The sequence below is a fragment of the Scaptodrosophila lebanonensis genome, unplaced genomic scaffold (assembly GCF_003285725.1).
Source record: "Scaptodrosophila lebanonensis strain 11010-0011.00,11010-0021.00 unplaced genomic scaffold, SlebRS2 tig00000024-arrow-pilon, whole genome shotgun sequence".
In the NCBI taxonomy this organism is placed as follows: domain Eukaryota; kingdom Metazoa; phylum Arthropoda; class Insecta; order Diptera; family Drosophilidae; genus Scaptodrosophila; species Scaptodrosophila lebanonensis.
The window spans coordinates 6,893,092-6,909,741 of record NW_022060538.1 but is presented as its reverse complement, the minus strand read 5'-3'; the positions used below and the strand labels follow the sequence as shown (position 1 = coordinate 6,909,741).

Sequence of the window (16,650 nt, the reverse complement as noted above, 5' to 3'; positions counted from 1 at the left end):
TGGTTCAGTTTCTCGCTGTCGACGATACATTGATTGTTTATGCGGAATTTCTGCAGGACGAGATCGGGATTGGGTAGAAAGCCGTGCTTGTATTCAGTTTGCGCGGAAACATGAGCTTGCCTAATCTTAGCAACAACAATCACGCATCGTCGCCCATTTATAGTGCCACGACTAGCACAACCGGCAACAAATCCGTGCCAAGAAAGTCTTCAAAAAATGATGTCTTACGTGCGGCTGTGGGCTTGCTGCTGAAGCAAAAGAACTATGTGGTAAGCAATGGCAATGGATCAATGAACGAACTAGGGACTATTTTTTGTTTGCAGGGCAACGAAAAGTTTCGCAAATCGGATTTAATTTTGCTGCAGAACAAAAATCAGTTCGCCGTGCACAAAATGCTGGAGAGTGACGTGCATGGCGGGAACAGCTTCACATACTCTAATGTGCAGGTTATCACAAATAATCAGCAGATGATTGATCAGCAGTTCGGACGCTTTTCACAGTTCGTCGAGGCGCAAATAGAACCGTTGCGCTTAGAAATGAAACGCTTCTATGCACCGATGTTGTGCCATCTCTACCTAGAACTATTAAAGGCGCGCGAATCGAAAGGTGCTGTGGATTTTCTCAAAAAATATGCGCACCTTGTTGCACCGGTGGATTTATATGATGCACCGCTTCCTACAAAAATCAATGGATGCTCGGTTACAAATGAATCACAGGTCGTTACAGCAACGGACACCTCTTGCCACATACGCTTTGCACGTGAGGCACAAGACACGGGGGATGCGGAGCTAGACTACTTTATGAAATTGGTACAAATATTGTCGGGTTGCACGAAAATGGAGACGGCCGAGTCGGACTCCACAGTGGCGCACTTCCGCGCCTCCAAATACGAAATACACACAACCGCTCAAGTAGTTGACAAAATGTGCACCTATTTGCAGCAGCGAGGGCATGTGCTCATCACGAATCTCATCTATACATGGCTTCACGTGCGCGCCATTGACAATGAGCAGCGCCTCTTTACAGAGGATCACCTGCTGTTGGGCACAACAGATGATATAGATGCTGACGATGGCATTCTGTCAGAGGATTATGGCGCCAGCTTACCTGCAACAATAGCTAGTAGCAGTCGCAGTGAGCACAAGAACAAATCCAGCGATAAGTCAAGCAAAAAACGCCCAGCTGAAGAACCCACCATTAAATTAGAGACGGAGACAAAGTCAGAGACAAGCGGCACCGTCGACTCTGCGGTTGATTGCAAAAGCAAACCGCAGCCGCTTGCACTCAATATTGACACCTGCCTCCAAACGCTTAAAACCTCCAGTACACAAATACAAAAAACCCAAGTAGAGCTCCCGCGTTTCTTCCAGATTAGCGAAAAGTCACGGGGACTCACGTCAGCGCACATCGATGTCAATGAATGCCACATGTTGGCTGGATTTGACAACTCAGCCATACAGCTGTGGCAGCTAAATCAGAACAGTTGCCGTGGTAAACACTTTTACAGGCGGTTTCAACAATCGCAATGTCCTTGGGAATTGAACAATTGCGACCAGGAAGAAGGTGAGGAGTTCGACAGTGATGATGAGGTGTCGAGGCTGACTACTGAGGAGCGTAGAGACCGCGACAAGGCATTGCGTAGCAAATACCCAGGCAACTCATTGTAAGTAAAGGAAAATTTTGTAAAAAGAAAACTTCAGACAATTTATGTTTCCTCTTTTCCTTAACAATTAACAACGAAATGTTGTAATTAAAATCTAAATTGACATTTTGCAGCAATGAATATGGAGGCATACAACTTCGTGGTCACACTTGTGGGGTCACAGGCGTGCGTTTCTCGGCTCACTACTCCCTGCTCTACAGCGTGTCCAAGGACAGCACATTACGCTGTTGGCGGGCCCACAATTTGCACTGTGCCGGCATTTATCGCAGTCACAATTACCCCATTTGGTGCATGGATGAAAGCCCAGTGGGGCAATACGTAGTGACAGGCTCAAAGGACTTAAGCGCACGACTGTGGTCGCTCGAGCGCGAGTATGCACTGATTATTTATGCTGGCCATACACAGGACGTGGAAGTAAGTTATAGTATAATACTAATTCAATAATTACCTATTCAATTATTTATGAATATACACCTAGGCCTCGCTTAACGTCGTGTTAAGCGAAATCGCGTTAAACGAGCCATGTATTTCCATACAAAATGAGGGGTTGCGTTCCTAGACTTCGAAATTGTTTAGTGTTTAAATTTATTAGTTTCAAAAACTTAAAAAGGTTTATTCAAATGGCAAAAGTTTTCAAAAGTAAAAAGAGAAAACATATGTATTAAAATAAAATGGAAATTCATTTAGTGGAATTTATAGGAGCTTCAGTAATTAACATTTTTTATATGGTGGCTCCCCTTGCGTGGCAAAAAAATCTGTAATTTTCGACTGTTTAGTGGCTCTTAAAGCTTCATAGTAGCTCTACTTATATGGTTTATTTTCTTTTGTTGCCATGTAGAAACTGCAATTTGTATAACTTACTTTATACCATTTTATTTCATTCAACGGTTAAACCATTTCACTTATCACAAGAATTTTAATCTTACTATGTGCGCGCCTGAAGAAATAAAGTTTTGCTCACCTTAGCAACTATTTATGAGTATGCACTCATTCTTACTCTGATGGTGTAGAAAGTGGGACTTCCCTTTTTATACACACATCTCATGTGTGGTGATACATACTATACCCAAAGATACTCATGCAATAATCGACAAAATAAAAAAATCGAACGAAATAGAACGAGGTATTTCACCGCGTTAAAAGATAAAAGGTAGCAATTTTTCAATCGCGTTAGACCGAGTTAGCATTAAAAGAGTTAGCGTTAAGCGAGGGCTAGGTGTACATATGTTAATTATTGATATAAACAAAACAATGAATCGAATCTTTTTAAAACGCTTTTAGTAGCTTTACCTGTATGTATATATGTAACGGAATCTTTCAGCGTAATTTTTACCAATTTCCAGAAGTCTGATCAGCTTGAAAATTCGCACAGGGGACAAGGGCTGATGACAATACAATAATTATTAATTGCATGATCATTTTAGACAATATTTTATTATTGTTTTTGGCATTATTATTCGCATTTGGTTCAAGCTAAACTAGAATTAATAAGATCATTATGAATTGGTATAAGATAAAGTTACTTTGTTTTACTTGTTTGAGTTTATTAGGTTTTTATTAGGTTTCCGCGAGCTAAAAAATGTAACAGGAGAAGGAGGCGTGGCAGACCCCACAAATTATACATACATACATATGTATATATTTTTGATCAGCGGTACAAGACGAGTCGATCTATGTCTGTCTGTCTGTATTAACACATGGATCTTCGAGACTTAAGAGCACAAAGCTACCTTAGTTGTGAAAGCTGTGCAAGTTTTTTTTTTTTATTTTCCCCTATGGGGGATTTCCCGATTATTCATTCGTATAATTGTCTATATCTCAGAGGCTATAAAAGCTATGGACACAACGTTTTAGTCCCAGATGCATTATGTAAATACGCAGAAAATGTGCATTTTGGAAATTTATAATGTTAAATGGCACCCACCGCTTTTTATTTTAATATTTTTCCAAATTAATTAGTCGTTTTGGTATTTTCTATTGCTATAACACAAGCTCTTGATACTCAAAAATTATTTTCTACTTTTTAATGTGGTTTGCCATTAAAGCGTGTTTTGTTAGTTTTTTAAGCTATAATTTGGAATGATTCTTTCCTATTTCCATACCGGTTCACTGTCTTAAGTGTTGTACTATAGATGGCTTCAACACCACTTTCATTCAAATTTAATAAAATTTTTGATCTTCCAGTGCATTGCATTTCATCCCAATGGAAATTATATAGCCACCGGTTCAGCTGATCATTCGGTGCGGCTATGGTGCACCACTAGCGGCAAACTGATGCGTGTCTTCGCCGATTGCCGTCAGGCGGTTACAACTCTGGCATTTAGCCCCGATGGCAAAATGTTGGCGGCCGGTGGCGAGGAGTCGAAAGTGCGCATATTCGATATTGCTGCTGGGACACAGCTGACTGAGCTGAAGGACCATAGTTCGACCGTTAGTTCGCTGGCCTGGAGCGCCTATAATCATCACCTGGCAACAACCTGCCACGATGGCACTTTGCGCCTGTGGGATATCAAGAAATTGGCACCAATGAGGTAGGAACTTGCATTGGGCTTAAAGGTTTATTTATATATTAGTTGATTCTCCACAGCGACAACAATTCATCATCGTCATCCTCATCAGCTACAACGATTCGTCTGCTATCTCTGAACAGTTCCTGCCAACGCTTGGTCGAAGTATTCTACGGGCGTAGCAAAACGCTCTATTGCATAGGATCTTAAAAACTCAATTTCTTTATTGTTCATTTTTGTTTTGTATTCGTTTATTGTAATAAGTCTGTATAATATTACTGTTATAACTCTATATATGTATAAATGGAACAATTTGTATTATTTTCGAACCACTTGCGCAACAGGTTGCGTTATGATAATATTTGGTTATGATGTTTCAAAGCCAAGTTCTGTTACACCGGATAATGGAGAGTGAACCCGAAAATCTCAGCTATAGAAGATCAATCATACACTTATATAGATCTACAAATCCTTTTGATTGCTTAGAGGTTTCATATGACCATTGCGCCAACTCTCGACAAGTTTCAGAAAAGTCTTAATTAATATAAAACCAGCTTTCCACGATATCCAATTTTTATATAACCTGGGAGGCGATGCTAATAAAACCGATTCGACAAGAACACAGTCATGTTCGTTGGACAAATGTTTTCATATTTTCTTGCAAAAGAATAATGGTTCTATTATGATATCTAAAAGGTTTTGCTTTTTAAATGCTATTTGCCTGTATTAAATTTTGACTTGAAATGTGAAAAAAATCACGCACATATATATTTATATATAATTTCTTTTTAGTTAAGCCAGCACACAAAATTTATGTATAGGTATGTACAATCTGATTTGTTGAATCTCACATTGAAGTTGATACTCACACAGCCCTTTAGGACAAAAAACACGTTGTGATGAAACAATACGTTGAACTTAATATATACAGATATCTAGTCTAAATGTGTTGTATATGTATGTAAATGTAGTTGGACTTAAATATACAGAAACTGGACAGTTCAACGCCATTACGGACAGTTAAAAACTGCGACCAAATTTGCTAGTTTCCTCAAATAATATTTGCAATCAACCTAAAATCTAGAAACTTTCTATTTGTTATTAATGTACGAATATATTGTTTGACATATAATAGTTGTAAATGAATAAATAGAAGTAGCTCATGGCCTAACAAACGAGTATAAAGTTATAATCCTCAAGTATAGATGCATGCAAGTACGTATTAATGTTCTCTCCTCCCTAACGCTTGTGGCGTCCGCGCATAAATTGCAATGTTTTTGCCATCAAGGGTGCTTTCTTTGGACGCATGGGTGCAACAGCTGTGTGGTATAGAGTAGATACATTTCATTACTAATATTTAGCATTCGATTTTGCTTACTCACCAACTTGTGCCGTGTCACGAGCTGATGCTGCCACACGCAAACGCGCATCACCAACCTTTGCCGCATTCGGGGTTACGCTGGAGAGGGCCGTAACGCGAGCCGCGGGCGTGGCTATCAATTTGCCCTTGGTGCCATATTGTTCCTGTTTTCGCTGCACATTGCGCGGCGGCTTTACCATTGAGTCCACAAAGGCTAATTGAGTTTTCCGCACAGGCGCTTCGCTTATTTTCTGTGACGCTTTGATGCTCTCGGCAAGTATGCTTAGCTTGCGATCCTTTTCCTCTTGACAGCGCTATTAAAGAATATAAGGGAAAATGAAACGTTCAACGATTTAACAAAGAGAGATTAAGATCTTTCCATTTATTCAGTTAGGCTTAAGCTTATGCATTGATATGTAAAAACTATTGTTAAAATTGAATTGGCCAAGTTGGGTTCGAAAACATAGTGCAATGCATGATTACTTTTACAGAATTTTTTATACCCTGTACCCGTAGGGTAAAAAGGGTATATTAGGTTTGTGCAAAGTATGTAACATACAGAAGGAAGCATCTCCGACCCCATAAAGTATATATATTCTTGATCAGCATGACGAGAGAAATCGATCTAGACATGTCCGTCCGTCTGGATGAACGCGAGGATCTCAGAAACTATAAAAGCTAGAATAACCAAAGTTGGCATCCAGATTCTCCTAGATCCGAGTAAGGACGAGTTTATTTATTTTTTTAATTTTCCCCCCTTCCCCCGCTGCAGAATTTCGTCAATAGCGTCCACATTTCAAATGCTACCTAAACCAAACTTTGCACAAATAATTATCTACTGTTGTTCAAAATTTTATTCAATTCTGTCAATTCTAAGAAAAGTTATTAGCGAAACAAATTCTCGCCAGTACAACCCCCACAAACTGCAGCAACAAGTTCGCTCTACTTCTTCCTCTTTTTATACCCTGTACCCGTAGAGTAAAAAGGGTATATTAGGTTTGTGCAAAGTGTGTAACATACAGAAGGAAGCATCTCCGACCCCATAAAGTATATATATTCTTGATCAGCATGACGAGAGAAATCGATCTAGACATGTCCGTCCGTCTGTCCGTCCGTCCGTCCGTCTGGATGAACGCAAGGATCTCAGAAACTATAAAAGCTGGAATAACCAAAGTTGGCATCCAGATTCTCCTAGGTCCGAGTAAGGACGAGTTTATTTTATTTTTTGGAATTCCGTTCCTATTCTATTTCTAAACTTTCAATATGAGTTCATGTTTTGGAATAGTATTCATAAAGAGGTTTACAATTTGGTTGATATAAGATATGCCCATCTCTGCAGAACAATTATTTACAACCTGAATTGTTGAAAACTAAAAATTAATTAAAAATTCTATACTTACCAAAAACATTTCACGCCACGTTTCCATTTCCTCTCGTTTTTGGCTGCGATGATGACGTTGTACATGGTGCTGCCACAGGACATCACTGTCATCCATCAGATAGGGGTTGTATTCCTCAAAATTAAGCAACTGCTGTGGTGTAGCGCGTTCCAGAACAGGGCGTAGAACCTCGAAGGGTACACCACCGGTATATTCGAGTGCTATAAATATGAAGAAACGGTTCGCCAATAAGTTGGGGGAAACTTTTCCTTCATACGCATCACTTACCATCGATGTTCTTCTGAAGAATACGGATGCACAAGTCAAATAGTGAGGGTACTTGTAGTATTTGTCCAGTCTTGACACCCGAGTAAATTTTTGTACTGAAAGAGTTTTATGCGTATTACGCGTATTAATATTTGAGTGATAGGCCTCCTTATCCAATTAAACTAACCGCATTGTTTTGGACGAAATTCCATGGGCTAAAGCCTCAGATTCATCGAAATTTCGCTGTACTGGCTTATGCGAGTTGTTGCTTCCAGAATTGAAAACCACATCCATGACAGTTTGATTAAGTGGCATGGGTTTATAATTATTCGATATGGTTGGTAATTCTAAAGCGATACTGGGATCCAGTGGCTCCAATTTGGCAGTGGAAGCTAGGAGATCTGGTTTCTATAGAAAACATTAATATAATTAACGATACCGATAGGGTCGGCGTTTTTACCCGAGTAGTTGTTGTTGTCAGCTTGATGCTGGAACTTAACTCTGCTGCAGGCGATCTATGGGCTTTCTTCGATGCGGTTGTCGTTGATGTTGCCTTGTTGGGAGTTTTTGGTTTGCTGCTACTCTTCTTGCTGCTCATGGGCACATTTAGCATGCCAAGCACATCATCAAAGTTGGCACCCATAGTGGAATCAAAACCATCCGCCGTATCCTCATTACTTAGAGCTTCGGCTTTTGTTTTGGTCTTTGCTATCTTGGGCTTCGGCGATACTTCGTCGACAGTACGATCGGAGCTGCGAGCTCGCTTCGCTGACTTGGCCGATCCAGATGAGGATGATTTGTGTTTGCTGGATTTGTCTTTGGAGTGGCTATGAACGCTATGAGACTTGTGCTACAATAAAATAATAGCCATTACGATTACCTTTTGTTCTATACCTGTTCCCCAGATTCAAGGTTTTACCTCTTTAGTTTTTTCGTGCGTTGAGCTGCGCACCTTGCTTTCTCCGCTTTTGTGGCTCTCCGATTTACTGTGATGGCGATGCTTACTCCTGCTCTCATCACTACTGCTCTTACTGCTGCTTTCGACTTTTGCGCTCGTCGATTCTTTCGGCATACGCTCTCCGTTGCTTCGTTCGTCCTTGTGAGACTCGTGCCTTCGTTCGCTATTTTTCGCTTTATCATGCCTGCTGCTCTTGTGTTTTTTCTCACCATCCGACTTGGTTTTCGAGTTACTTTTGCTATTACTACTGTGATGGTGGTTGCTGCTGCTTGATCTGATTTTGTGTTCAGTAGTCTTATTGCCGTTGCTCTCTCTTTCCCGACTACGCTCTTCGTGACTATTCGACTTGGCCTTGAAGTGCATTTCATCAGAGCTGGACGTGTTGCTACCCTTGTTCCCATTCTCATTCTGATCTAAATCCTCGTCACTGGAACGCCTTCCGTTCGACCGGTTTGAGTCCTCTTCATTGCTATTGTGAGTTGCTGGCTGTATGGGTTCTTCTTCGGCCGCGACCATGGCCTTCCATTTTGTGACTAGTGTTTTAGCAGCAATGCCAACTTCACCGTTAATTTTCCGCAGGGTGTTAACGGTTTTTCCAATGCCGGTCTCCTGCAGGTGCTCAAATTTAATGGGCAAGTTGAACAGCTTAGTTATGCAGTGTAGAAGCTGCAAGCAAAGACAGAGAAGGCGAAATGCATGAATTCTAAAGAAAGTTGCATGCTGAGCCATGGGCTTAAGCAGCGGCACGTGGATTATGTTGCAGATGCAAGATGGTGTGTGTGTGTGACAGGTGTTTTGAGGTAAAGCAGACACCCGCTTCTCTCAAAACACGTACATACTCTCTTTAGCAATTCTGCTTTTGTTACGCGCGTGCGAGAAAAAGGTCAATGCACAACAAAAACAACGAAAGACTCGTTGTTGGCAAAAACGTTTGTGGGAAAATATACTGCGTCACCAACTTTTTATATTTTGGTCCATGAAAATATTGTTAGCATCAATGCAAGGCACATACACCCACATGCATACCGCAAATTTATTTGTGAGTGTTCTCGAAGCAATTACACAAGTATGGAAAATCGACAATGATTTTTTTTTGTATTCGAATGAAAAAACTTACGCGTGTCTCATCCTGGCCGTGCCGCTCAATGCTACGTTGATAGTGCCGCACTACGTCGGCCAAATTGCTTGTAGACGTCATTGCAGTTGCACTTGCTTTAAATTAAATTTGCGTGTCGTGCTCACACTTTTTTTAACTGGATTACTGGGCCGTAAAATGAGGCAGCAGCGGTGGCAAATTTTATTAAGCTGCTCGACACTTTGTTGCATAAAAACAATTACACTGCTGCCTTGGAAAGCACACAAGACCAGGTACCCTGGACTGGCGCACTTGAATTCGCTTAACTATTGCATGTATTTGCACTTCACATAATCACCGACACAAATAAAATTCACAAATTCAATAATATCTCCGACAACTCGGATTTTGCGTTCGCTTTTACTTGATTTCTGTCACTTGCTTTTAACTCTATTTGACGTGAGATTCACTCTTTGTGTCAGTTGATATTTTTCAACACTGTCCACACAAACAGCTGATAGCCTTTACCATAAGTGGCATCACTACCAACTATAAATTTATTATTTTCCGGGCGTCCTTTCTATTATTTTGGCGCGCCTTCATTTGTATTTACAGCCATGTCGGATGATGATTGCGATATATTTAGCATATCGCGGAAGCGGGCGCAGGCACAGGGTAAGTTTTGGCTCAACCCGATTGGTAATAAGTTGTTCACCTCTATTAGCATTTTCAGTGCTTCCGCAAAAAATACCCAGCCTTGTAGATGTTCCGTGCGAACGAGCTGCCGATTATGATTTTATAACCAAAAAAGACACAAAAGTGAAAAAAGCCGCTAAATATTCAAAAATCAAAGAAACCAAACAGACTGAAATTAAGAAGAATGTACGTAAAAATGCCAAAAAATGTGCAGATTCAGAAGAACTGGAGGTGCCAACAGAACCTCCGCCGTCATCGCTACCATCAGTTAAAACTGGAGCTGTGCTGCCAGAAGCTCCACCTCTATCACCCATTTCTCAAATGATATTTGAAATGGAGCAAAAGAAAATTGGTGATATGGAAAATTTGCCGGTGGCTAGACGGACGCGTTCCTCGCATGGCAAACGGCAACCCTTGCCTGAACCTGATGATATTGTAGAAAAGGCGCCATCGCCGCCAAAAAGGCGTGGGCGAAAATCCAGGGCAGCCGCCGCATCATCATCTGCTGCAGTCTTGGAGACCTTTTTATTGGTAAGTTTACAATATTTCAAAATGCACTTTTAATTTAAGCTTTGTTTTTTTTTTATTAGGGAAACACGGCAACTAGATCGCAGAAAACCCGCAGACAAGCTGTCGCTGAGATTGCTGCTCATGCGCCTGTAGTCGATTCAGTTGATCTTGTTTCGGCTGTTGTACCTCGCGTTGAAGGCTTCGTAAGTTGTAGACACGGTCGGGCCTTTGGCGTACTCATAGCTCTTTATACTACAGGTTAATTTAAATTCGGATGAGGAGAATGAGGAGCCGGTGGATAAACACGTTTGCGCTGTGGAGGAAGATTTTGATTGGGATAATCCTCTCGTAGATGTTAGTTTATGCTGGCTTGGTGAAATTCAAGTCTATAAATTGAGAAAATATCAGAAATTTTCGCATATATTCAAAGAAATTGCTGAGCGTAATAATGTAGCTGAAAAAGATATTCTTATAAATTTAGACGCTCATTTCATTCAGCCGAATGAATCGCCAAACAGTATTGACTTGCAGATCTATCACATAATAAGTACGTATTATGAATAAGTATATATGTGTATATCTATTTAACAAAATTGCTGAAATCTTCAAGATGGCCGCGCTGTCAACAATAACAAAACGGAGATTAAAAGTAAAGATCATAAAGAAATCTATGATCATCAAAAATTACTGCGTAAGCCTAAGAATTTTCAATTAAAAGTGCAAGCTGATGAGTGGAAGAAACCGTTGATCATTCCACTGGACAAATCGGAGACATTCAAAATACTCTACATAAAATGCGCTGAGGAACTAAATTGCAAAGTTCAGGAAATTCGGCTGCTGTAAGTATAATGGTATAGTTACATATAGAATGGAAAAAATTAGGTTCTGTTGATATAAAGAGCGTCAATCGTTTCCTATTCAAATCCCTGTTACATTCTACTGCAACTAAATTTTCTATGATCTTATTATACTTATAGGTTTGACGGCGAATTCCTGGATATTAATGATACGCCAGAGAATCAAGATATGGAAGGCAATGAAATGATCGATCTGCGTTTTGTCAAATAAAGCAGGGTCTTACAATATTTATTTAATTAATCTAATCGGTAACAAAGTTAATCTTATGTTTTGTTCGTTAGAATTTTTGTAATTGTTTATGAATATATATTTAAAAATAAAATTTAAAGTCTTAAAGCTTAAAAATTTGTAGCTGGCGGCATCTTTCACAGAAGTTTTGTATCTAAAAAGACAATTTTCTGGGAATTCTTGAGTGTTGATTTAATGCTATATTTTTTACATAAGCCAGATGCTGGGTGAATAGTTTCAAAGTTTGCTGTAGGTATTGGGGCGTAGTTCTGCTTGGCGAATAACCATGATTGCAATCATGCTGTTAAACGAATTGGGATGAATTCTATGCGCATTCTATCCTCTCGATGTTAATGAATGTAGTGAATTCGAAAACGTATGTGACATTAATTCTAAAGCTGCTTCTGTTTTTAAGCATTTATAATGTTACCAATGGAATCGCAAAAAGCTAAACATTTGACGTACACCCCTGGTACATTGTGCTGTTGTTTATCTAACATAGCGGTATACATCGATAGCTACTCACACTCTGAAGGAAATCATTGTTTATATTCGTGTGTGGATAATGGATGCTGTGCGTTAGGGTTGCTGTTGCTGCTAGGTGGTGGGGTTTGGAATAGTTCCGTTACCCATACCACACTCTCAGATTTGTTGTCGCTCTCACTCTCTTTCTCTTTATATCTTGCCCAATGGCCTCTCCTCCTCCTTTAGTTTCCCTTGGAATTTCAACTGAACAAATTCTGACACAGGATAATGCGAAACTTTTGCGAGAGTAAGAACTGAAGCTTTTAGGAGAGGCAAAGCGCCTTGCATCAGCTGCCAGCCATCGCTTTTTATCAGAAAGAGTTCATCCTTCGTGCTAAATGGACGTAATTTTTGTCGTGTTCACGGCACAGAACGTGTAAAACCAATTTTCATTTTGTGTTCCAACTAACGCACAATAAAACCCAAAAATAAAAATTCGCAGCAACAATAAATCACAACCTTCGAATTGGAGTTTCAGTGCAACAAAAACCAATAAATAATAATAATAGCAACACAAGTGCAAAACAGTGCTACAACAACAAAACAAAATTCAACACTTTTATAATAGCGTGTCGCCTACAAAACATATCCTGGCTATATACATACATACGTACATATATCCACCTCTTTTGGAGCAACTTGGCGCGTAAATTTCATACATTTATATAAATTGGAAACAAAACGAAGCAATTTTCTGCACACCTTTTTCGCAGTCGGTAAAGAAAAGCTTTTACATTCATACATATACATATATATAAATTATATTATATACTTACATATACACATATGTAAGTGTTTTCAGTTTCTTGTAGCTGTTTTCACAGGCATTTGTTTTGTTCGCTTGGCATTGATAAATGTGTTTGACATGTTGACTTTGTCGTGCCACCAACAATTCAGACGCGCTCACTCTCATAAACAAAAACATCGTCGGTTAAACAAATCAACTGAAACATTTGTATCATTACATGTCTGTGCGTGCATTCATTTGCACAAACTTGTCTGTACTTGTGCTCCCTTATGAGCACATCAACATCAATAATTTAGTTTGATTGTCCGAATATGTATATAGTATTTCCGCATTGCACGGCGACGACTAAATGAAGTTGAGCTTCAACTCAATCATCCTGATTATATCCGTGTGCCTGTGCGTCTGTAGAGAGCACTTTCAATACAGTGAGCTTTGTGTAGAGTGAATAAACTTCTTTAAAAGAAGAAATACATATGTACTTAGTTTCCACAGTGCAGGCAATTGGCAATGTTATCTTCGGCAGTTCTTGATCAAACCCATCTTTTAGTTCCAGACACATGACATGTATTGAAAATATTGTATTGAACATTATACTACAACTATTAAAATACATTCATTTAAATTGTAACAATATAAATTGAAACAGCAGTAGCTTATGAAAAAAAAAACATATTTTGTTACATTCTACATAGTATTTCTACTGGATTTCATATACTTTTAAAAACAGTTGCAAGCTTAAGCAAAAGCTTTGTCTTGTTTACTTAAAGATAATCTTTATTATTACCAGCCACATCTTTTTTTAACAAAATAAAGTTGAATGACTGCCCCATGGTTTTATGTGTGTATATTGTTATTGAGTTGTACTTGAGTTGTCTTTCTATGAATGAATCTTTGTATTAATCACAAAGTTGGTTTGCTCATTTAGTTCCTCAAGCAAGAGTTCTTGCTATTTTATTTTATTTATTGAAACTATTAGAAATGTAATTCGCCCAGGAACATTAGCTGTCCGATTAACAGCTAATATAATTTCAAGACATTTATTACTTACATTGTTAGTAAATACAGTAAATACAAATTGCTTTATTAGTTCTAGTATCAGCTGTGGCTATAATTCAATCATATGTATTTGCTGTTTTTAGAATTCTTTATTCTAGGACCAATTGGTGGTTAATCATCAATCAAACCCATGCCAGTGGTCTTATAAATGAGATTTACGCTAAAATGTACTTAAATCCCCCATCAAATATTTTGATATTTTAAACAGTTAATGTATTTAAGGACTTCTGGCTTGAAACAAATTTTTCGTTTTCAACAAATCGTGCAACAAATTTGTCAAAATCGAATTAATTGAATTTCTTTGCCGTAGGTGCGATTAAAAATTGTAAAATGAAACTATTTAGAATGCAAGCATATAATGAAGGCGTAATAATATCAGGAGAGTTTCCTGTTAGAAATGTAAAAATGTAATAAAAGAGAGAAATCTTACCTTAAATGTGTGTAGAAAAAATGTAAACATTTTCTTGTAATTCACGTTAAGGTACAAGTAATACGCACACATGTTTTTGTTTCCAAAGATTGAAGTGTAGACCTTCCAAACACAGCATATATGTAAGTGTAATCAAGAGAATTCAGCTTCGAAAACAATCCCCTAACCCTAATTAGTTGGCCTAAATGAGAGCTTACTGTATTTGTGTGTGTGGGTGTTTGTGCGTGTAGCTTACGCATGAGAAGCGAAGTGCTTCGCTCACTCACTTTGGGCCGTTGTACGAGTAGCTACCAATGTTTTGTTGCTAAAAATAAAACGTGACACCTGCAGAACTCGTCCAGCATAAAGTCAGACCTGATCTGAACGTGCCCAAAAACCAAACAGAAAGCAACTTAAACCAAACCCAACCCAAATCAAATACGAGCCGGCAGCTTGAACTAATGCCCCCTAGTGGCGTTCGTTTCTGTCGACTACTTGGCCAAGTTAATGGCTCGGCTAGTGTTACCAAGACCATTGGAGTTAGATACGTGCCTCGAGTGCAACCTGCCTGCGCAGTCATTCATGATGTGGGATTTGTGAAATGGTCTGTTGCTGTCACTTATATGCACATCTGTTGATGTGATTGCGACCAATCAAGGTTAGTGGCGGAGTGGGTGGTTGGTGGTTGGCAGTTGGCGGGTGGTAGCATGTTTGTTGGCTGCAAGGCCAACTACACACACACACACACAACTACACCTATTGCATACGTACATAGGTACATACGACTGGGTCGACCTTCAAATTAGTTTGTGCTGCATGCGAGCCACACGCTATTGCCTAAAAAGCTTTTTCCAATGGCACATGCTTTAAACTTTAATTAGCATATTTTTCACGTTTTCTTTTTTCGCATTTTTTTTTTGTAGTCAACTGGTTAGGCTGATAGGACAAGGCTTATGGCTGCTATTTTTAAAGCAGCGTGCGCCAGACCGGAAATAACGTAACAAACGACACATTGGGCCACAATTTGCGCAAAAACACACAGACACACACTCACAGCCATTTATTTACACACTGTTACACACACACACACGTACGAAGACATACAGGATGTGCTGCATGTTGCAGTTGTTGGTTTTGCGGCTATTTGTAGTTGCATTGTCTGTTGGTCGGTCGGCCTTCGCATCCACAAAGCGTACAAGCCATAAGCGATTGTGACAAAAAAAAGCAACAACAAAAATTGACGCCATTTTGTCATTAATCCCATTCACGTTGTAGCCTTGCGATAGCAATACGAATGGCGATGGCACACGCACAAAAGCCTTTTAAAATACTTTTGTACTTGGTCCTTACATATCTTTTACCTTAAAGCGCCAATTGTTTGAAGAACAAAAACAATTAAGATTCTGTGGCTATCGTTTCAGATCAATAAATGTTTCAATGATCCTGAAAAGAAACGTCAGATGAGTCAAAAGTTGGAAATTGTTCGCTTTTGTGAATTGTTATTAAACGATGTACATACTTTTTTGTATCAGATTCAGTTTCAGCAGGAAATCCCTCTGTAAAGATTAGACATAATGTTGCAGCATTTGCATTCTATCTAGAGCATCAATCACATTTTTAAATACTTTTTGAAACATTAATTTGTAATAAATCGAAAGTTGTCCAAAAATTTTATAAATCTTGTTATCGTTGTCAAGAACTAAATCCTCACTCTTATCTGAATATGTAGTTAAAATCTAAAGAAGTCAGAAAAGCAAAGCTTGATAAAGGGATAGAAATATAGATGCATAAAAATAAATAAATAAGAAACATGAAACATATGTATTGTACATCGAAATATACATACTAATATTGCAGATTGAATTCGATGAACGCTGCTTATGAAATCGGTACTTTTAAAATTGATAAATGTGTTAAAAACCAGCCATATCTACTTATTAATTTTGAACTTTTCTTGAAAAAAGACAATTCGCTTCAAATTAGTGCTTTGAATTAAGGTTTAGTAGTGTTTCATAACTTGAAATAAATCGCATTTAGATCATAAAAAATCTGGTACTCACTTGACTTTAATCGGAGCTGTTTTTTTGACAAGTATTTGGAAGTATTTCTTTTAAAATCCTCCACCTGATGCCTCTAAAGACATTCAGTCCTTGAAACTCACTTTAACTAAAGTGAAAAATCATAGTAAGAAATTATAATAATCGTACACTTTCCTTTTAATGAACCGACGACCTTTTTTTATCTAATATTCGAATTATTCGACTTACCTATAGGTATCCACAATTACTGAATACATTCGTTCTTCCAATGTAAAGTGAGTCTCTGCCCGATCTTGTACCGACTTGTTAGCTTTTGTTTGCTTTTACCTTTATTCTGTGTTTTGTGTTTTTTTGCGAATTTGTGGTGCAATG

General features: G+C 38.7%; 4 protein-coding genes across 4 annotated transcripts in view; 3 read left to right on the top strand and 1 right to left on the bottom strand.

Moving 5' to 3' along the window:
- Nucleotides 1-40: 40 nt before the first annotated feature.
- On the top strand, nt 41-4,474 carry LOC115620950 (transcription initiation factor TFIID subunit 5). Its single transcript, XM_030514465.1, has 5 exons — nt 41-269; nt 324-1,663; nt 1,777-2,077; nt 3,848-4,194; nt 4,251-4,474. The coding sequence occupies exons 1-5, from the start codon at nt 111-113 to the stop codon at nt 4,378-4,380; spliced, it is 2,277 nt and encodes a 758-aa protein (XP_030370325.1). The 5' UTR covers nt 41-110; the 3' UTR covers nt 4,381-4,474.
- A 790-nt stretch (nt 4,475-5,264) lies between these two features.
- On the bottom strand, nt 5,265-9,628 carry LOC115620951 (transcription elongation factor B polypeptide 3). Its single transcript, XM_030514466.1, has 8 exons — nt 9,252-9,628; nt 8,096-8,800; nt 7,637-8,026; nt 7,364-7,584; nt 7,198-7,292; nt 6,931-7,130; nt 5,553-5,844; nt 5,265-5,489 (listed from the first exon to the last, which is right to left on the bottom strand). The coding sequence occupies exons 1-8, from the start codon at nt 9,330-9,332 to the stop codon at nt 5,410-5,412; spliced, it is 2,064 nt and encodes a 687-aa protein (XP_030370326.1). The 5' UTR covers nt 9,333-9,628; the 3' UTR covers nt 5,265-5,409.
- Nucleotides 9,629-9,758: 130 nt separating this feature from the next.
- Nucleotides 9,759-11,570, top strand: LOC115621329 (uncharacterized protein CG4449). Its single transcript, XM_030514949.1, has 6 exons — nt 9,759-9,884; nt 9,943-10,436; nt 10,496-10,618; nt 10,674-10,962; nt 11,026-11,254; nt 11,393-11,570. Exons 1-6 carry the CDS (start codon nt 9,827-9,829, stop codon nt 11,481-11,483), a joined length of 1,284 nt encoding a protein of 427 aa, XP_030370809.1. The 5' UTR covers nt 9,759-9,826; the 3' UTR covers nt 11,484-11,570.
- Nucleotides 11,571-12,631: 1,061 nt separating this feature from the next.
- Nucleotides 12,632-16,650, top strand: part of LOC115620673 (endoplasmic reticulum aminopeptidase 2) — a 30,319-nt gene continuing 26,300 nt past the window's right edge. The window contains exon 1 of the mRNA XM_030514036.1: nt 12,632-12,742. The gene's annotated coding sequence lies outside the window, so the exon portion shown is untranslated. The remainder of the gene's footprint in view (nt 12,743-16,650) is intronic.